The sequence below is a fragment of the Peromyscus californicus genome, unplaced genomic scaffold (genome assembly GCF_007827085.1).
Source record: "Peromyscus californicus insignis strain IS unplaced genomic scaffold, ASM782708v3 Scaffold_10__1_contigs__length_136768540, whole genome shotgun sequence".
In the NCBI taxonomy this organism is placed as follows: Eukaryota; Metazoa; Chordata; class Mammalia; order Rodentia; family Cricetidae; genus Peromyscus; species Peromyscus californicus.
Window position 1 is genome coordinate 106216916 of NW_026294391.1, and position 22794 is coordinate 106239709.

Below are 22794 nucleotides of genomic sequence, written 5' to 3' on the forward strand. Positions count from 1 at the left end.
GTGGATTTCTGTGGGCCTCTCTAGCACTTTGCTTCTTCCTATTCTCATGTGGTCTTCATTTACCATGGTCTCCTATTCCTTGTTCTCCCTCTCTGTTGTTGATCCAGCTGGGATCTCCCGCTCCCCCAAGCTCTCTTTCCCTGGACCCTTGCCTTTCACTACCCCCACTCATGTCCAGGCTGTTCATGTAGATCTCATTCGAACATTTTTTTAATTGAGTTATCATTATCATAATACCTATAGATAAATAAAATTTCTTATAATTCATACTTTATTAAAATTAGCAAATGCAGTTTCTTCCTATTTCTTTCTATTTGGTCTTTTAACAAACAGTTTTATTTTCACATAGTCCATTTTTTTTTCATTAAGGACACATAGAAAAACCACATTTTTGAAACTGATTATTCCAAATTAGTTGCTGATCAAGGTTCCTCTCTTCAACTCAGTATTTAGTTAGAATTATCTACTGAGAACTATTCTAATCTTTGAGTTAAGTAGTGTGATGGCTAACTCAAGCAGCTGAGCACACCTGTGAGAAACTTCCTTTACTGGGCCATTAAAGATATTAAGACCCACTCTAAATTTGGGTCATACTTTCTGGTGGCAGCCCACATAAAAAGATATGGAGGAAGGAAGCTTTTGCTTTTTGCCTGCTTGCCTTCACTCTCACTGCCAAGTTCATCTATTCTGTTGCTGAGGGGTTCCTTCACTGGTGTTAGAACCTACTTTTTTGGGATTCCAATGTAGACTGAAGACCCCAAGCTCTCTAAGAATCCTCTGGTACTCTGGCACCAGATTGGGACAGCTGAGACAACCAGGCTTGGTCTTTCAGTTGAGAGACAGCAACTATTGGACTAGACAGGCCACAGTCTGTACACAATTCTAATAAATCACCTTTTAATATATAGATATTCATTCTATCATGTCTGTACCTTTATGGAACCCTGACTAATATAGATTGTGATACCAGGATGGGTTCTAGAGGAAAAAATTATAAGGATTTTTGTTGCTGTTGTGTTTGGTTGAGTTTTTTTTTTTTAAATTTTGAGACAAGGATTTACTATGTAGTCTTACCTGGCCTGGAACTCACCTTGTTAAACCAGGCTGGCCTGTAATTTATAGAGATCCACCTACCTCTTTTTTAAATATCTGGAGCTGGCTTTCTAATTTTTTTACCTACAATTACTGAGGCCTCTTTTAGTAGTATGGAGAGCATTAAATATCTATGGTATGAACTATTTAAAGAACTTATTAGGATAGATTCATTTGATTGTCCTGATTTACCTATTGTAAGGAACAGGGAATTTAGTGACTCTATACATAAAACTTTTGACAATTTGTGGAAAAATAAGTAAAATAATGATTCTGCCTGGTTACTTCTAGTATCTCTGGATAAATTAGTGAAGGATAAGAATGAACTCCTTAAAAATAAAAAACAATGGATAAAACAAACCAACTTATACCTCAGGATACAGTGACAAAAGGAAAGAATGAACTCAGATATACAATTAAGTGTCTGGCTCCAGATGCATACAAAGAGTCTAAGAGTTTGTAAGTGTGCCATGGAAGAGAATATTCTCCTCAGTAGCCATAGATTACGTGTTATGGGAAATCAAACCCATGCTCTCTGTATAAGATTATTTGTATTTTAGTGAAAAGTCAAATCCCAGCCTCAGAAGATGTAAGTGATTAAATAAATACACTGGTTGTATTGGTAAGAATCCTGTAACTGGTGATGGAAATGTGTATGAGGCTTCCACTGAGGCTGAGGCCTTTGAACCCTCAGATTCTGAAGGATTTAGCTCACCTGAGGAAATAGTCTTTTCACCCTTAGCAGAGGCTGTTTCTCCACTCCCGTCTATGGCAGTGTTGACCTCTCCACCTTTGCCTGAGGAATTAATCCTTCATTGTCTGCTAGACTAGTAGTGATCTTGCCTGAAGGAGATGTCAGATAAAACAATAGTGATGTTACTCTGTGTCCACCTATAGTGCTTTTAGAACTATAACCAGACTCGAAACTAAACCTGCTTTTAGAGAGATAAGAAGTATAGTCCATGAGGATGTGCAATACACCACTAAAGAACTTAATGAGTTTGCTAATTCATTCAAGCAGAAGTCTGAGGAATATATGTGGGAGTGGATTTTAAGGGCATGCAATAATGGTAGAAGGAATATAAAACTGGGTCAGACTGAGTTTTCTGATATGGGCCCACTGAGTGGAGATTCTAGGTTTAGTACAGAAGCTTGCATAGCCAAAATTTGTCATAAGATGGTCTATTGAAAAGAAGATAAAAATGTTTGGTATCTCTTTGCTGTGTTGACAAAAGGATTTAAAAGTTCACAGAACCCGCAAGGCTAGAGTGGATACACTGTGCAAAAACTGATCCTCCAGAAGTACCATTCACTAATATTATAACATTCAAAATTATGGGAAAGGTAACAGTGCATTTGAAGAACTCTATGGTTGTACCTTTCTTGTGCCAGACCTTAGGGTTCTAGATACTATGGCTCAATTGGATGAATTAAATTTAATGAGTTATGATTGGACCCTGGAGTAGAAGGAGCCAAGTGGCAACACTGAATCACCAAAGACAAAGATAAGCATTGTTATGGCAATGGGAAGCACAGATGAAGCACAGAATATTAATAGTAGCCTGACACATAATAGGCAGCATAGGCAAAGTGATATTTTAGGGTGGCAAGTCTTACATGGAATTTTGGCACTGACTAATGGATTGTGTTTATCTTTTAACTATGTAATAATTAAGAAGCCTACTATGTTTTACTTGTTCTGTATAAGCAGGAAAATTATTGAACAAATCCAAGAAAGGCTATATTAGACAGTGGCGAGAGGGAATCTTGGCCCTAAAACAATTTCTAGATTGAACATATTTGCAAACCATGAACTATTTGAATGAAAAGATGGTCAGGGTTACCTAAGGAAGGGCCTTGATAAAATACTTACGACTTTAACTGTTAGCTTCCTCCAATACTTCCACAGAGTGGCACGTGTCCTTTTACCAGGGAAACTGTATACTCGGGGAAGGAAATAATCAGAATTTCAAGGGTCTATAGAATACTGATTCTGGGAGCATGTGCAAATGTGGACCTTCTGTTAAAGTAGGGGCCTATGGAGGTCAGATGACTAAAAAAGTTTTGGGTGAATTCTTATTCATAGTAGCTCTAGTGGGTCCCCAAACTCATCCTGTGATTATTTCCCTACTATCTGAATGCATAATTGGGGTATATGTACATAGAAGTTGGCAGAATTCCCATATTGGTTTTGTGAGGGCTATTATGATTGGAAAAGCCAATGGAAGTCACTGGAGTTGCCTCTATTGGGGAAAATAATGAACCAAAGACAATATCACATCCCACGAAGAATTACAGAAACTACTGCCACCATCAAGGACTTGAGAGATGCAGAGGTGGTGGTTTGTACCACATCTACTTTTAACACTCCTATTTTGATTGCACAGAAGACAGATGGATCATGGAGAATGGCAGTTGACTATTGCAAAATTAATCAAGTAGTGACACCAATTGCAGCTGATGTACCAGATGTGATATCCTTACTTGAGCAGATTAACACATCTCCTGGTACATGGTATACAGCTACTGCTCTAGCAAATGCCTTTTTCTTGATACCTGTCCATAAGGATCACAAGAAGCAATTTGCTTTCAGCTGGCAAGGCCAGCAGTATCCGTTTACAAGTTTACCTCAAGGGTATATTAACGCTCCATCTCTGTGTCATAACTTAGTTTGAAAGGATCTTGATCATCTGTCTCTTCTGCAAAATATCACACTGATCCAGAATGCTGATAACATTATTCTGATTAGACCAAGTAAGCAGGAGATAGAAAACACTTTGAATTTGTTGGTAACACATATGGGAATCTGAGGATGGGAAATAAATCCAAACAAAATTCAAGGGCCTTCTGCCTCAGTGAAATATCTAGGAGTCCACTGGTGTGGGGCACAGATACTCCTTCTAAAGTAAAGTATAATTTGTTGTTCCTGAACCTTCCCACCACCAAGAAGCCTTGTTTGGACTGTAGAGGCAGCACATTCCTTACTAGAGTATATTATCTCATCGCATACATCAAGTAACTTGGAAAGCTGCTGTGGAATGTCTTTCTGTATGCTATGAATATATGCTGTTCCCACTGGTTAATAAGCTGCTTTGGCCTATGGCAAGGCAGCTAAGAGGCAGGCAGGAAATCCAAGCAGAGAGACAGGAAAGAGACAGAGAGGAAAAGAGGTGCCAGGCTGCTGCCAAAGGAACAACAAGATGCCAGCAGACTGGTAACACCACAGCCATGTGGCAACATATATAGATTAATAGGAATGGGTTAATTTAAGATTAAAGAGCTAGCTAGCAAGAAGCTGAAGCTATAGGCCATACAGTTTATAATTAATATAAACCTCTGATTAACTATTTTATAAGCATCTGCAGTACCATGGGGCTGGGCAGGACTGAGAAACATTCCAGCTACAGAAAACTGCTAGCTTTGAATGGGGACTGGAATGGGAAAATACCCTTCAGCAGGCTCAGATTGCTGTGTAGGCTGCTCTACTACTTGGATGATGTAATCCAAAAGACCTGATGGTACCTGAGGTATTAGTGGCAGATAAGGATGCTGCCTGGAGCCATTGGCACTCCCATATATAAAAATCACAAAGGAAACCCTAGAAATTTTGGAGCAAAGCTCTATCATCATTTGCAGACAACTATTCTCATTTTAAGAGACAACTCTTGGTCTGCATTGGGCCTTAGTGGAAAACGAACATTTGACAATGGGCCACCAAATTGTCAGTCAACTTGAGCTGCCTATAATAATCTGAAAATTGTCTGATCCCTCCAAGCAATAAATTGGGATGTGCACAGCAGCAATCTATTATCAAATGGAAATAATATGCATGTGGTTGGGCCTGAGCAGGTCCTGAGGATACAACCAAGTTACAGAATGAATTTGCCTTAATGTCTATGGTTTCTACTTCTTTAAAATCATTTCTGCTTCCAACCATGCACCTATAGACTCATGTAGTATGCCTTATTAGCAATTGACTGAGGAAGAGATGATCAGGGCCTTTTTACTGATGGTTTTGTTTCTGCATGCTGCACAAACACTACTCAGAAGTGTACAGCTGTGTCACCGTAGCTCCTTTCTGAATCAACGCTGAAAGATACCAGTGAAGTGAAATCTTCATAGTGGGTAGAACTTTGGGCAGTACACATGGTTGTGCATCTTTCTTAGATGGAGAAATGGCCATATGACCAGTTGTTTGTTGATTCATGTGCTGTAGCCAATGGGTTGGCTGGATGGTCAGGGATTTGGAAAGAATATGATTGGAAAATTTGTGAGAAAAAAATTGGGGAATAAGTATTTTGAATAGATCTTTCCAAATGCTCAAAGTATGTGAAGAGACTTGCATCCTATGTAAGTGTTCATTAAAAGGTGACTTTAGTAGAGGTCAATAAACAACAGGATAGGATGACCTATTCTGTGGAGAGTCAGCATCTTTTAACAGCATTCCCTGTTATTGTCAATAAATTCATGAACAGAGTGGCAGAAATAGAGGTTGTGCATGGGCTCAACAAATGGACTTTCCACTCACCAAGGTGAACTGGCTACAGCTTCTGCTGAGTGCCAGATCTACCAGCAACAGAGACCAGAGACTAACACTGACCTTCTTATATGATACCATTCACAGGGGTGACCAGCCAGCTTCCAGGTGGCAGGTTGACTACATTGGCCCACTTCCTATGTGGAAATGACAGTGTGTTGAATTTACTGGAATTTATACTTATTTTTTATAGATTTGCCTTTCTTACACGTGATGCTTCTGACAAACCTAACATACATGACCCACAGAGTGCCTTATCCACTCTTATGGCATTCTGCACAGAATTGCCCCTGACAAAGAAACTCAATTCATAGGCAGAGAAGTGAGTAACTGGTTTACTCACAAGGAAGTCACTGTTATATTATGTTGTCCACCATTCTGAAACAGTTGACTTCACAGAAATGTAGAATGGCATTTGAAGACATAATTACAATTAGGTAGCATTAACCTGAATATATGGTAATGTTTCTCCCATAGCAAGAATCTATGGCATGAAGTGGTGTAAGTGGGAATGGTTCTACTCACTATCACCCCTAGTGACCCAGTAGGAAAATTTTTGCTTCCTGTTCCTATAACTTTAAGTTCTGCTGGCATAGAAAGTGTTGGTTCCAAATGGGACAGTGCTCCTGCCAGTAGACAAACAACATTCCATTGAGCTAGGAGGTCAGATTTCTAACTGGCCCCTTTGGACTTCTGATGCCCATAAGTCAACTGGCTGAAATAGGAATAACAGTATTAAAACCGGGTGATTGGTTCAGACTTCTAGGGGGAAATTGATTCACTTCTTCATAATACAGATAAGAAAGATAATGCTTGGGGTGTAGGAGACCCATTAGCGCATCTCTTGTTGCTACCACATCCTGTGGTTAATGATAATGTGAAACTATAACCATTTGATTCAGGCAAGATGACAAGGGCACAGACGACCTTCAGCAATAAAAGTACAGGTTCACTCCTCCTGGAAAATAACTAAGACTAGCTGAGGTAGGTGCTGTGAGTGGGAGAAATACAGAATGGGTAGTAGAAGAAAGTAGTTATAAATACCAGCTAATACCATGTGACCAATTGCAGAAATGATAACTATGGCTGGGTTTTTATTTCCATTTGGAAATCAAGCATGATTTAAGATGTGCTTGTATTCAAGTTGGCAAGGGGTAGACTTAGATGTTTAATCATAGTTTTCAACTTGATAACATCCAGAATCAACTATAACCCAAACAGCTGGGCACACTTGTGAGGGACTTTCTTGCTTGGGTCATTTGAGTTGGGAAGATAAATCTTAAATATGAGTCATGTCTTCTAGTGGCAGGGCACATAAAATGACATAGAAAGGAAGCTTTTGATTTTGGTCAGCTTGCCCTCACTCTCGCTGGTAAGTTCATCTATTCTATTGACCAGCAGCTCTCTAAGAGTCCTCCAGGACTCCAGCACCAGGTTGAGACTGCCGAAACATGCAGTCTCAAGGACTCAACAATTACCAGATTCTTGGTCTTTCAGTCATGAAACAATCATTTTTGGCCTAACGAGATAGCAGCCTCTTCACCACCCTAATAAATCCCCTGTTTAATATATGAATACCCATTATATAAGCCCTGTTCTTAGAGAACATTGACTAATACAAAGTAGTATTGTCATGTAGTTCTAAGAAATGATGAGGTGATCATTTGTCAGGAGCAAAGTTGCTTGTTAGATAACCATAGGCCTGATTCAATGTAGTATTTCCATTCTCAAAGAGAATCACAAGATAATAGATAATTCATGAAAAATATATTATCTCTTACTTTAAACTTCCCAGCCTCAGAACATGAAATAATTCTTATTTATCTACTCTGTAATTATGCTCTAGATGCTGTGGCTCATTATTGGGCCTCTAACAGTGAATAAAGCAGGCCCCTTTTCTAAGTAGTCTAGTGCTTGATAACAACTTTTGTGAGGTGTGAAAATCTAGGATTCTGGCCTTAGTCTATGACAAATAGTTGAAATGGGAGTGTGAGAAGTTTATAATGAAAGAAGTTTGATATAAAACTGTTACTCAGGTCCCAGGGTTAAGCTAAATAATGAATATTCATTTTTCTTAATAGAAAATTAAGCATTGATAGATGTTAAAGGATTGTCTTAGGACAAGTGGACAGGACTCAATAATATAATAATATTCTGGTAGTTCTGTAAAACCCTAGAAAAACATATCCATTTTTGTTACTTGTTATTTTCCCTTCCTCGTTTAAATATTCCAATAGTGAGGTTGAGTTTTAGTATAATTCTTTAGAAGTTATAATAAGTTAAAGATTTAAATTAAACTTAAAGCAACAAAACAGGGTTGGTAAAATGGTAAAACATATTTTTGAAAGACTTGGTCTATTGATGAAATGAAAGAAATCAATCTGTTTAGGCAAAAGTCCAGAAATGCAAGTAGAACCACTAAGTACCACTAAGTTATACAGTATACATGTGATGGACAGAATTGTAAGCATCTTTGATTTCAATCTTTGTGGTTGGATAGCTCACTCAAATTGATAATTTCCCCTATCTAAGCTTGTATCTCTCATTAACAGTAGTGAGGCTTAAATCATCCTGAAGTGTTTCATAATATTGTTTCCAAATTGTCATTAATACTTGAAAAAAACAGGAAGTATAGGAAGGCAGAAAGAAAATAAAATATCACTGAGACTAATTGAACCACAGAGATAGGATGGCATGGAATCTGAGCTGCTGAAACCTATAAATCAAAAATATTTTAAGCATTTTATGTTTCAAATATAGAATATATAAATTCAAGTTAATGAGTTAATGAGATAGATATCCTGCTAGGCATGCTTTCATGAATGGATGATATCAGTGGGAAATAAATAGCTCCATTTGCATGCAAACACTAAGTTAAATGAGTTGAAATTTTTTTCCTTTAAATTAACATGCGTTTGGGAAAAGAAAAGCATTTACACTTCCAAGTTTTCTCTAAGAAAATATTAAATACAAGCCAGCCCTGGTTATTATCAGTTGAAGCTTACAGTTTCTACACTAGTGGAATCTTACTATAGGTTATAAATGAGATCTCAAAAAACTTACTATAGGTTATAAATGGGGTCTCAAAAAACTTTCTATAGGTTATAATTGGGGTCTCAAAAAACTCCTTGTTAGAAATAGTAGGAGTCAGAGTAAAATATACAGAACTCTAAGCAGAGCTGTTCAGTTCACATCATATAAAAACATGGTCTAAGAGAGAGGACAGGAGTAGAGAATATTCTACTATAAAATGGGCTTACAAATTGTTGTTTAACCCTTCTTCTTACAAAAGAGGCAGGAGGAAATGATGTAATTACATAATAATTATAATATAATAAAAGAAATAATGAAATATGGATAATAGGTCTGAGACTGAAATGAGATAAGCATATGATGGTATGTTTGGGGATTTAGAAATGTTGTTCCAACAATAATAGTAAATTTTAATATTGTATATGTTATCATTACTATTCTATATCTTTATATTTCAACCACCTCACAATTTTTAAAAATTCGTTTGATGCGAGGCCCTACCACAAGGTTCAACCTGAGTCATGCAAATCATTTATAAATGTTGTTTTCGTATCATTTTGCAAAGGAGCAAAGGCAATGGGTACAATAAGGAAAAAGGAAACAATCATCAGTGCCCCCTTCTTGAAGTATTGCAAAAATAAAAATCCCCATTAAATGATGGCCTGTCTTTAGCTTTCCTTTTTTTCTTTGTCTTTTTATGAGTTATTTGTAATTGATGACATGAAAAAAATGTGATTGTAAGTCCAATATAGTAGCATCTTGAGAAAAGGACCAAGGCCAACTGGAAAGTTATGACAGCATCAGATTTATACCATGTTAAAGTTAAAGCCATTCTAAATTCAAAACAAAATAACAAAACAATAACAAGAACAAAAGGTAACTATTCTAATTAGGGCAGAACCCCAAGACAAATGAGTATTTTCCCTGAAAGCATGTCCTGTCCTTATCCCCACCTCCCTTTCAGCTTCTCTTCATAAGCATAATACATACAATTAAAATAGAAAAACAAGCCAGTACGTGGTCACTAGGCTAATCTCTGATAATTTGATTTTGTTTAGCCTTGTGTGTTACTTGTTAGTTGATCAATGTTCATTTTGTGGACTAGGTAAGTGTCATGATTGGTTGAGGTAAAAATAACTTGTAGTCAAATATTTCGAAACACTTGCCTTGAGTGGAACCAGCTGGAGCCTCCATGTCACAACAAACAGGAGAGAATTTAAAACCTGTAATATTAAACATTTTACTAATTAATCTTTGTCCAAGTTGTCTGAGATTCCTCAAATTTCAACATGAACATTGCATTAAGTGTTTTTTAAACATAACATTAATGAAAAATAATTTATGTATGTATCATAAGATTCCTCCATTAAAGGTTAGTACTCAATAGTGCTTATTGTTTTCATAAACATCAATGGAAACATCAATCCTACTTAATTCTACAATTTTCCTCATCCCTTAAAGAAACCTCCCTTTGAGGATCAAGTAGAGATGGAAAGTTACAGTCTAGGGGGTAGCTTCGTTCTCCGTGTATGTTTCAAGTGAGTGAACTTAATGCAATTGTTTATGTGAGGGGCTATAACCAGCCTGGCAGAGATGAAGATATTGAAAAGAGACAGTTGTTTCTTTCAGCCTGACTACCAGACTACTGAAGCAATGGATCCCAAAGAATTTCCCAAGGAATTTCATGTTGGAAGAAGGAAAGGGCATCAGCCAGAAGAGGAACTTGTCTCCCACAATGAGGTTTCAAACAGTTCTGAGGATTTGACTGAAGCATAGAAAATTATATTTTCTGTGTTACTATTTGTTTTCATTAAAATTCTGTTCTTACAGGTGTATATTGAATATTGAGTATATTTTTCTACTATCCTCTTTTCTCAGCTCTCCCTGTCCCTTTGTTCTCCTAGAAAAAATTATTTGTTTTTATTTAAAATATATAAATGATTTTATGTGGTTGTATAAAATCTAGGAACCTCAGATGAGAGAAAACATACAGAATTCGTCATTCTAAAATGGTTTATTTCACTTATTATGCTGGCATGAATGTGGATAAAAGGGAACTTATATAAAAATTTGGCAAAGAAAATGATGGGTAGACTAATTTGATTAATAATCATTTAATGTGCTTATTATGAAATTACTTTTTTGATAGAGGCAGAAGAACATACATTAAATAAGTTAAACACTTCCTCAAAACTTAAAAAGCGAAAACATTTCATTTTCTAAAATGTATAAGGATACCATATATAATTACAACATAATGATATTGCTGTTAGTAGTTATTGTCTGGCAAATGACTGGTGTCTTTAAAATAATTGTGTTTGTGAAATAATTTCATTCTAATGTGGTTAATGTGAATCTGTTTATACACTCAGCAAGTTAATTTGGATCAAAATAGAGGGTCCCTACAGAGAATATGCATGTTATGTAATTGTTCATCTCCTTGTTCATACACTGATATAAAGCCAAAACACACGAAATGAATACTTCCTATAATAAATCCCACTGGGGTAGCACTGGAAAATAAAAATGAAAATAAAAGGTGAGTAATGAATAAGACATTCACAGTATTGCTGACTACATGAGATAATTTCTCTAGGGGGTTCCTCAGAAACGAAGACTATTTTGTGTCATTATAAATAAATGTGTCTATTTGCTAGATACTTAAGTATACTCCTTGTTCTTGGGAACCTGCTAATGTGTATTTGTATTCTGCATGCCAAATGTAAGATGGGCAGATATAGGAAGTGATAACAAAGCAAAGGGGAAAGCCATTATCCCCAAATTTCATCTAAATTGCAGATGTAGCTTTCTTACCATTTTCCCCATCAGACTTCCGTTCATGGTCAGTGTCAGTCAAGGACAATGCAGAGTTGGCCCTGCTGGACAGACAGGAACTGTGTTCTGACTTCATGCCTCTTATCCACATTCTCAGCGCATGGTCGGGTGAGGCAGCACCTTCTGTCTCTGTGTCCACATCAGACCCCATCTCTAGCTGGTATCCATGCCGGGAAACACTGTGCATGTCTGTCTGGTAGCCAGAGCACAAAGTAGGAGGTGTTTCACAGAATTCTATCTCTGGAAAGCAACAAAGTTCAGACAAAAAAGAGAGAGTATGTAAGTATGAACAAAACCACTAACTTTCACTTTTCTGTCCTCATGTTTCCCCTGCTCCATTGCTAGCAATGAGTTTTTGCAAAGTTAGAATTCTGGCCTTTTATTTATGGTAGCTAGAATTCTGTGCTTATTTTGCACTTTTCATACTTAAAATTATGCTCCCTTTGATTCTTACAAGGTTCTGGTTAAAAAAAAGGCATCCTCAAAATAGCTTATAGCTACAATATTTTGGTTGCACAAAATATAATGAAATAAGTGAGTACAATAAGTATAAAGTATAGAGAGATGCCCTCTAAAGCAATTTCTCTTATAGAATGAATATGTGTGATCTATGCAGCACACCTATGCTTAAAATAGCAAAATTATTTGCTTTTCTCAGTATGCCATATATTATATATATCCTAGTAAGTAATAAAAAACGGAGAAAAAACATTACATTCAACTAGATTATGCAAATATGTTAAACTCTAAAATTATGAGCAAGTAATATTGTTTTCTGCTCTCTCCAAATGAGTTTAAGGTGTACTTTTTGCCAATTCTTTTGTTTTGTTTTAAAGCTGGAGGATGACTGTATTTGAGCTTCAAAGAAAAATCCCAGGGTAGGCAGTCTGTAATACCAAACAGCTGCCTGGAGGAGGAGAGAGGAAAAGAGGGGAAAAAAATACCCTTGACTTAATCCCGCAAGGACCATCACAAGGTACGGAGGGGCCTTTAGAGAAAGGGTAAGGACGCCCAAAGTGTTAGGGAAAACAGAACAGAGATCTTAAGAAGGAAAAAAGTTAAGCCTTTTGGATAATTCAAAGAGGACAGACTTAGGAAGATGGATGGCTGCAGTTCTGGAAGAGGCTGGTTGGGTAGGTGGGGGGATAATTATTTCTTTGCTCTTTAAACAAACAAAAAACAACCACAACATACAAAATAGATATTGCAATATTGCAACATGGCAATGCTTCATGGTTTGAATTATTTCCCTTTCCTTCCAAATTTTAGAATTTAACATGATTAGAATCAGTAACCATGTCATTTAATATGTGAGAAAGGAAAATCCAGTATGCTGATGGTATTTTTCCATTAGCCTACACCAAACAGCAAAAGCTTCTATTTCTGTATTTTATCTATCTATCTATCTATCTATCTATCTATCTATCTATCTATCTATCTATCTATCTATCTATCATCTATCTATCTATCTATTATTTATTTATTTATTGCTACAATATCCAACGGGAGCATCATTTCTGCTAGACGCCAGTGAAGCCCCATCAACCTACTGCATGAATATCTGGCATTCTGTTTTATAGTGAATTTATATTCAATTACAGCAAGGTGTCAAAAGGGAGGGGAAGATGCTTTAACAATCCCTAATAAGTTAATGAAAAATGACCACATGCCAAGACATATCATCTGAAATGTCCATGTAATACTTAGATAAGGTAATCCGGGGATGTAGTACACTATATAAGATTTTCTCAGACTGACATCGGACACAGGGTATGTCAATTGGCCTGGAAAAGGCTTAACTGACTGAGTCTAATCCATAGCGAATATCAATAAAATGCAAACTCTAACATGAATTCAATTCTCTGAATACAGAAAATGTTTGATCTTAGACCATGTACTAGAGAAAATTTAGAATGCAATTTTATTTGTTATAGTAACTATTTATGGGATGTGAAAAATTAGTAAATAAGGGTTTTAGAAGCCAGTGCATAATACCTGTTTAATAGCTGTTATGCTCCTAGTACTGTGCTTTGTGAAACAGATGTTGCAGACTAATAAATCTACTATAAAGTATTAGGAAATTCAATAACAATTAACCCTTTAAGGGTTGGAAGTCACTGCTCAGAATGCTACTTTGTGAATTCATGGATTAGTTTCTTTCAAAAATACGTGACTTTTCTACTAGAATTTGTGTCAAGTTCCAAGAAATGATGTTTTAAAGATAGGTATGGTTTCACTTATCAAACATAAAGCCTTACTAAGTCATACTTTTTCTGCCATAAGGTTAGAAAGCAAAGTCCATTTTGCTCAATGTAAATCTTAGGAAATGTGGAATATTCATGCTAATTTCACCATGACTCTTTATTGAACACTACAATATTGCTAATGAACACGTCAGAAAATGTACATAATCTTTTAAACACAACTCCTTTCCATCCTCTAGAACACCGGTTCTCGAATTTGCTTTCCTTGGAATCACGGGAAGGCTTGTTAAAACAGATTGTTGTACCTTACCCTTACTTTCCCCCTACCCTCCGGTTTAATGTCTAATACAGCAGGTATGCAGTTGAACTACATAATTTGCATTTAAAAGAACTTTAAGGTGAGGCCTATAGTCATTACAGGAAACGTAGTTTGTAAACTTTGGTCCTAGAGAGTTCTCTGAAGTCAATGGGAAAGGAGAGCAGTGGAGTTCCAAACTTATCATGGCATTACCACAGATTTTGTCATGCCAGCTTGAATTCTGAGGACAAAGAAAGAAAATATTGGCTCTGAATGGCTGTGAAGTGCCTCTGTTTATTTTTCATAGGTTCAGAGAACTAATTAGAAAACTCACTTCCCTAAACAGTGACTTATATTTAGTTTCACTCAGGTGATGGCATAAGAGATGTGACTTTCCAACAGTTTTTAATATGAGCATCTGAGTCATGACATTTGGTGAAAAAAATGAGTAAATACAAATAGACAATCACTTGCCATTCTAGATTAATGAAACACTGGGATAAGATGTTTTTTTAAGGGAGCCCTGACAGATGTAGACAGACTCCATTTTTGTTAAAGAGATTTATTTTGTGACTCAAAAGGAAATTTGAGCATTGATTTGTTCCCTTCAAAGTAAATTTCATTTAATATTATCAAAAATTGCACAGGATAACAAATTTGTTTTCTATTGGAATTATATATCATTTGAAAACAAAGACTAAATCACAAATATTCTAATTAAGTAAGTTAGACAAATCTATTCTTTCTTCAACAAACTATAGTCAGAAAGATCTTTGCAAGCTATGACTTGTTCTTTTTATGAAGTGGTAAAGGAGAGAAAGCTAGAGTGAGTGTGAAATCTCAGAGAAAGAGAGAAATATTTTATTTATCACTATAAGTGATGTTCATCAAATTGCTTTATTTTCCATTTCTTGAAGTCAGAGTTATCATTGCAAAATATTTTCTTAAATATACAAAAATCTGAATTCTGCTTTAAATTCCCATAGGATGCATTATTTAGCAAGCACTTCAATGTACCCTTAGTGGTTGTTTTTAGCCTTACACATATAACTTTGTTACCTAAAATGCTACCTATTCCCTAGAGGAGATAAAGTTCAACTGGGTTTATTATAGACCTGTTCTTACCAAAAAGCTATCCACATGAGAAATAAATGCACACTCTTAGAACACCTAAGGTTTAAATGGCGAGACTGGTAACATGGGGAACTACATCCTAAGAATAAAATAGGACAGATATGTTCATGTAAGTGTATCTGCAGTGTCATGGATATGTTTCTGATTTTTATTCTAAGGAAAAAAACGTGTTTTACCATATTTCAAGAGATTACATAAGGGGAGAGATTAGAAAAGTGAAAGTGCAACTTTTAAAATGGATAATAGGAGACATTTCACAATATAGGAGTGACTAATAAATGAATAAAATGTTTAACACATTTCTCAGAAAAATACAAACTAAAACTACAATGTAATACAACTACATATGGTCTAGGATAGAATACAAACAAACAAAACCCAGAAATCCCTTACTGTCTTAGTCACTGTTCTATTGCTGTGAAGAGGCAATTTGACAAAGGCACTCTTATGAAAGAAAGCATTTAATTGGGGGCCTTGCTTTCTGCTTCAGAGGTTTAGTCCATTATTTTTATGGCAGGGAGTATGGTGGCATGCAGGCATGGTGTTGAAGTAGCTGACAGATACATCCTGATCCACAAGCAGAGAGTGCTGGGGAGGGGGGGAGAGAACCATGGACCTAGCCTGTGCTTATGAAACTTCAAAGCCCACCAACAGTGACACGCCTACTCCAACAATGTCACATGTGTTAATTTTTCTAATCCCTTCCAACACTTCCACTCTTTCATGACTAAACATTCAAATATATGAGCCTATGGGGGCAATTCTTATTCAAATAACCACACTTATCAGGTGCTAATAAGGGTGGAGAGTAATTGCAAGTCTCACACACTGATGGCAGAAATAAACTGGTACACCACTTTGGAAAATAGTCTAGCAGTTCCCTATAAGGTTAGATTTGTACTTACCAGGAGAGCAGTTGTGCTCCTGTACACTAATCATAGAGAAATTAAAACTTTGGCTCACATAAACATTTTGTATATATTTGTCTGTTGGCGCTTTATTTATAATAGGTAAAAAGTAGAGATGACGCAACCATATTTAAAGAAGTAAGTGAATAAGCCAACAAAAATATATCTACACACTGAAATATTAGTCACTCCTAATAAAGGATGCAATTGTTGATGTACAACAACAGGATTAACAATCCAAATAAGCACATCAATTAAAAGACAATGGATAATACATCTATATCCTGTGTTTCCACTTATTAAATATCTTAAAAATGTTAATGAATGTACAGTGAATGATTCAGATACTGTGACCCAAAACAACTTCAAAAGGAAAGGAATTATTTTAAATTACACTTCCAATCACAATCCATCATTGCAGGAAGGCAGGGCAAGAATTTAAAGAAGGAACCTGGATACAGAAACTGTGGCAGAGGATGCAGCTTGCTGGCTCACTGATTATCAGGATTGTGTTTAGATAGCTTCGTTACACAGACTAGGGATGGTGTCTCCTGCAGCGAGTTGGGCCCTCCCATATTAATCAACAATAATTCCCTATAGGCAGGACCATAGGGCAATCTGATCTGGGCAATCCTTTAATTGAGATTCCCTCTTCTGAGATGACTCTTAGTTGTTTCAAGCTGATAATTAAAAATTAACCAGGACAGATATCTATTATCATTATTGTGATAACAATTTCACAAATACCAAAGGGTACTTTTGGCAAAGGGGATTTATTATACTTCTACCATGCACGCGTGTGCACGCGTGTGCACACACACACACACACACACACACACACACACACACACACACTTTTTTCTGATGAGATTGTACATCAAAAGTTCTGAAGACACTGAAGGGGTTTGAAGTCAGTCCATCTTCACAATTGGAGCCAAGAGTCTCAGATCTGGAGGCAGATTCTGCTCCTTTCACCCCAGTTGAAGAAAGTACAAGGAACATGAACAGAAATATTCTTTTACTTATATTTAAACCAAGAAAGGGTCAAGGTTAGTGGGTGCATGATATTTTATTGATCCTCCAGGGCTTGATACTTTCATAGGGACACGAACAAATGAAAATCACATTTAGATAGAAAGTAGGATGAAACTGATTACTACTGAGCCTTGCACAGCTACATGAGCATCCAACAGTAGGGGATCGTGAGAATAGCTTGGAACATTCTGACACATTAAATCACCCTAGACTACCTGTATTGATGAAAGAGATTAATTACGTGAATACTGAGGTGCTGCATAAAATGAGGTACTGAATTTTCTGTCTGAATGCTGATGTTGATTTTTAGGTGGCATGTGTGGAAAAGTCATTTATCAAAACTAAACAGGAAAGTAATATTATCTACATCACCGTTTTTATAGAAGTACTATTTCTAAGCTTTTGAAAAGATTGAAAATTGATTATCCTTAAAATTCTACCCATTGTCATTCCAAGAATCTTCAAGGCATCATTATTCAGAGGAATATTTTGAGGTTAAGGAGTATTGTTATTTTAGCTCTGACTTGAAATTTTGGGCATTTAATATGTAAAGAATATAGACTATTTCCAAAATAATAGATGATGATGAAATTATTGTTTTTAATTTCTGTGTCATGACAACTCATGATATGTAGAAATGAAAGTTATTAATTACTTGTACAGTTTTTAAAATAAGTCACTTGAGAGAATTCAGATTCTTCAGTTGTAAAATGTATAGCAATACCTCAAAATAAAAATCTAAAGGGCAACTTGTTCTAAGCTTCTGTAATTATAACCTGAGACTCTCAGGACAAAATGTGAATGGCCAACAATTAAATAAAAAAAGTTTTGTTATAAATAAGTACACATAGAAGGTAAATAAGTTCTTGTTGTATCATTAGAAAACTCAGTGCATTAAAGTATTGATGCAGCCTGGATGAATTACACATTTATTAATATACAGAATATTTAAAATATTAAATGTAAAAAGCAACTGTGTAAATGCTTACTCAGTAAACATATAATTACCACTTTACAAACAGGCTATTACAAATAGGACTCTGTAATAATGAATTCACACAATGGAAAAATATTATTGACCACTTAATAATCCATTACTGGTTCTAGGGAATATGCAATGGTTTATTACAGTCTCTAGTAAGAAATACAAAGAATGTAATTAGCAATCTTGATATGAGACAAATAATTTTCACTACTGAATACCATTTTCTGTTTCTCAGTTTGGAGGCTTTCAAAAGAAAATGATGTCACATTTTCAAACAAATCAGTTCATCTGAGGGTACTCCACCACAGTTTCACTGAAAACCCATGCAATTTCAAGTCAAGAAAACAAAAACAAGCAGCCTTCATTGGTTTTTCTTAAAGGATAGGTCCAAAGTTTAATTTCCTTTTCTCTTTATGAAAAACCTTTATCAATTGTTTGCTGCTGCATGAGGCAGTGAGCAGAGTGAGTTTGCAAGACTATGTCATGTCCTTTGCAAAGTCCCACAGAGAGTCTTTTTAAAGGCCCTAGTGATAACAAAGTAATAAAGGCGTGCCATCCAAACCTGACCTTTAGTTTCAGGCTGGGGGCTCATCAGCCTTTTCTGAGGCATAGGACTGAGAAGGGGAGTGCTCCTAATGTGTAGGATTGGGGCTTGTGCTTATCAGAGAACATAAATAAAATAACCATGCTTCCTGAAGCTTGATCTTCTTTGTGCATTTCCAAGTGCTGATGATGCCTTATTTCACTTTCAAGGTTTCTCCATCTGTTTGTTATACTGAAAAAAACACAACAAATCCCTGCAGGGTTTAAACCCGAAAGTATAAGCATTGATTATCTGTAATAAACTGCTACTGCCTACCTGGAAACATCCCGGGACATAGTTAAAAAACCAGTGTGATGCCAAGAAGAATTCTCTCAGAAGTACAGTGCAACACTAATCTGTAAAATAATAGCCCTTATCAGGGAAGCCCAACAAATAACTGTACAAAGTCAAAAAAGAGTGATGAGATAGGAACCTGGAGGAAGTCTACACAAACTGTGATCTCACTTAGAGATAGACCAAAACAGCCATCAATCTAAAGAAAGGAAAGACATTTCATGTGGGAGTAAGCAAATGCTATTTCCTCAACTAATTTTCACCTTAGAGATCTGTTCCTTTTGACTGTATTCACATAAGGTAAGAGAACTTGCGTAGAAGCTAATGTAACAGTTACTGAGAGAGTGAAAAGGAGGAATGCCTGCTGTCCAGTCTTTGTGACAAGAACCTGGAAAGAAAATCAGGGACCATAAAAGATAGTGGGATGTCCTGGACAACAGCAGAAATTTGATCAGTGAGAACTTGCACATGCTGGCTTTATTTCAACATTTTGAACAAGACAGGGACTTCCTGGCTTAAATGAGAAATTTTCAGGGCTACTGAACACTGCAAGTACGTGGTGTTCAATGGCCCTAAAAATTTCTCATTTCTTACCTGTGTTGGTCCAATTTTCTGGCTATTCATAACACTTGGGGACCTGCATCCTTATTGCCCAGTGTGGTCTTCCAGGTATTGTTGTGTATTTCCATTATGCTCACTAAGCACGTGAAGCTGTTTGCTCAGCGCGTTGTGTTTGTGTGTGTCTGAAATTTGAAACTACATTGATCTACTGTACAATTCCATGGAGAGGACTGACACCATTAAAGATACTGGTGAGTGCTTCACACATATACTCACAAAGGCAAACAATAGGAATTCTGAAACATTCCACGGCTCTCTGATAGCATTTGTTTTGTGATGAGTGAGTAAGAGGTCAAGATAGAACCTGAGTGAATGCTCATAAAGAGCTACTGAATAAACTGCATTCCAATTTATTGTACTTATTAACACCTTTCAAAGACATTCTACTTACGTTTGCCTCTGTGGCACTGAGCATATCGTGCCAAACATCTAAGATACTTCTCTTTGATCTTTAACTAATCTGATACAATCTGTCTCAGCATCCTTAGAAAGTTTTCTCTAAATTTCCTCCAGTCTAGTGATACAGCCTAGTGACTGTATTTTTTTCATTATTTATATCATAAATATTGTCTCTTGAATTAGACTGTTGCCTCCTATACAGTATAGTATCTTCTAAAGTTTTTGATATCTCTCAATATTAAAAGCTGTATGCTGCTGGGTCATCAAAAAACAGATTTTAGGTACTATACTGTAATACGGGCCCTAGTTATTAGAATTGTTTCAATAAATGCAAGATTGAGTCTGAAAAGGGGTTGCCTACAAGATTCCAGATGTCAGAAAATGTGACATATCATTTAGAAGAAAGATTATCTCCCAACCCTCATAACTAGGGTGCATAGAGAAATCTACGTATGCATACTTCCTGGCTTTATTTCATCTTTTCTATAAACTATAACACTGTTACAGGCAAAGTAAACACAGATTAAGAATTTATCTCCCTAGTTTTAGCCAAACTGTAAATAAATAATTTAAATTTTCTCTTTATATATCTTGTCATTTTCTCTTAGTCAGTGTGAGCTTTTGGAACCAGAACAGGGCTTTATGGCCAGGGGTTGAGGTATCAATACTACATACATACAAATGGGAACTATATAGGCTTATGGACATTTTAATTTGCTTACCTATAAGAATTATTTTGCTATGAATATAAATATCAAGACAAGTATGTCAAGACCTCTTGATGAGTATACTTAAATATATGTATAATAAATAGAAAAAAGTTAATTATAAACTGTTGTGTGATCTATGCAGAATTAAATAAATTGAGATAACTTCACATCTCAGACAAATTCTAGCCAAAGAATTATTACATACCAAAATTTTAAAATCAAATGTAAATATGAAAGTACTCTTAAAAGGGTTAAAATCGTGAGTATTACTGTGCCACATATAAAATGGTTTTGTTTAACAAAAATGCTTACTAACTCAATTTGGTAATTGTTGTTTCATTAAATCGTCTATGAATCTTCAATAACTGATGTTCTGCAAATTTGGCAAGAAGGAAAGGACAGCTACTATCTATGGATTCAGGGGAATAAACTATTTACAACAATATAAGACTAACATAGAATAATCCTTCTGGATACTCTGATGGAAATTGTCTCTCAAAAGAATACCACTTGTCATAATGAGTTACAAAATAACTTCTTAGGAAAATTCTTCAGAAATACACTCTAGAGTATAGGAATGGAGGGATTTACTGGAATCATTTAAAATATATTAGTAAAAGACATTTAAGCTTTTGTTAATAGAAACTTCTTTTGTTTTTCTCACTCATCAGTTTGTAAGATATGCAATGTAGAGATCATCACGACAGACAGTTGAGAAAGTATCCTTTTGAGTGCTTCTGATCTGCTTTTTATCCCTCTACGTGGACAAAAGTTGAGTAAATAACTATCTGGACATTTATCAGGAAGTTTTACATTAAATTATCTCTATACTTCAACTTACAGACAGCAAAAGCTGACAGAGAGTATGCTCTTAAATTTGTTCAAACACTTGTTTAAATAATTTGGCAATGGTGCAACTGGCCTAGTATAAGTGACTATATTTTAAAGAGACACTTTATCTAATCTACCAGAGTACTAAACCAATGGACACAAGAAATTGGAATTTCTTAGAAAATCTCATTCCCTGAGAAGAATAGCCTAGCACAGCCAGAATGGAAACTCTTCTCTCCAGGAAAGAGTGTTACAATGATGTAGAGACAATGCTGGGTCAGTGGTACATGGGAATACACCTTGATCTAGACTGCTAAGATGTAAATATCCCAAGCCCTCTCTATATACTTTACCTTCATTACAGGACCTGAAGGACTTGAGGGAGTCATTGCATCTCTTTGTCACTATTTCCTACGATGCCACACTCACTAAGTCTCATTTCTGCCTTTTTACTAATTGCTTTGGCTGTTCCAACTGGCTTATAGATGACAAATAGGCAATCATAGCTTCTTGTTGCACTGAGTGTGACCCCAGGTTGGGTAGCAACAGCTGTTTCCATTTCAATCTTGTGACTATGGTTTTTTAGGTAGTTTGAGAGCAAATTTGGTTTTAGGACTAGCTAGAATTTCATATCTTACAAAATTGAACGTCTGCTTGCTATATGATAGAATGTTCTACCCATCAATATTTGCCATAGAGAAATGAAATTGCATACTAATTCGAAATGCATATTTCAATGCTTATTGCAGGTTTGTTTAGAAGAGTTAAAAAAAAGTTGGAAACAACTCATAAGGACATCAACCGAAGAAATTCAAACTACATACATCCACATAGTTGGATAGTACTGAGACATTAAAAGGGGAAGAAAACTTATTTAGACATACAACAGCAAATAATATTAAATATTTATAGTGGATAAATATGAAAGTAATTATCCTGAGTTAAAGAAGCCAAAGTCTGATATGGCACATGGCTACAACTCTCACACTATATATGTGGAAGCAATAGGATCATAAATTTGAAGCCAACCTAAGCTACAAAATGAGACTGTATCTGTGATAGTTAACATTGTTTGTCAACCTGACAGACTTCAGAATGACCCAAGAGGCAAAGTTTCAGGCACAGCTGTGAGGAAGTATTTAGATTAGGATAGGATCTCAACACTCCTGTGAGGTATCACCTACACGAGGTTAAGTGAAATGGGAAAACCTACCCTAATGAAGGGCTGCACCATTCTCCTGGCTTGTGTCTTGTTCTGTACAAAGTGGAAGAATCTCACTGAGTGAGAGCATTCA

The 22794-nt window shown here is 36.0% G+C and overlaps 1 protein-coding gene across 5 annotated transcripts in view; it reads right to left on the bottom strand.

Annotated features, from left to right (window-relative positions):
• Positions 1-22794, bottom strand: part of Tenm1 (teneurin transmembrane protein 1) — an 820708-nt gene that overhangs the window by 486134 nt on the left and 311780 nt on the right. For all 5 annotated transcript variants that reach the window (XM_052738708.1, XM_052738728.1, XM_052738717.1 and 2 more), the window contains 2 exons: positions 11477-11737; positions 9829-9885 (listed from right to left, as the gene is read on the bottom strand). In XM_052738708.1, the coding sequence (XP_052594668.1) occupies positions 9829-9885; positions 11477-11737 (318 nt within the window). The remainder of the gene's footprint in view (positions 1-9828; positions 9886-11476; positions 11738-22794) is intronic.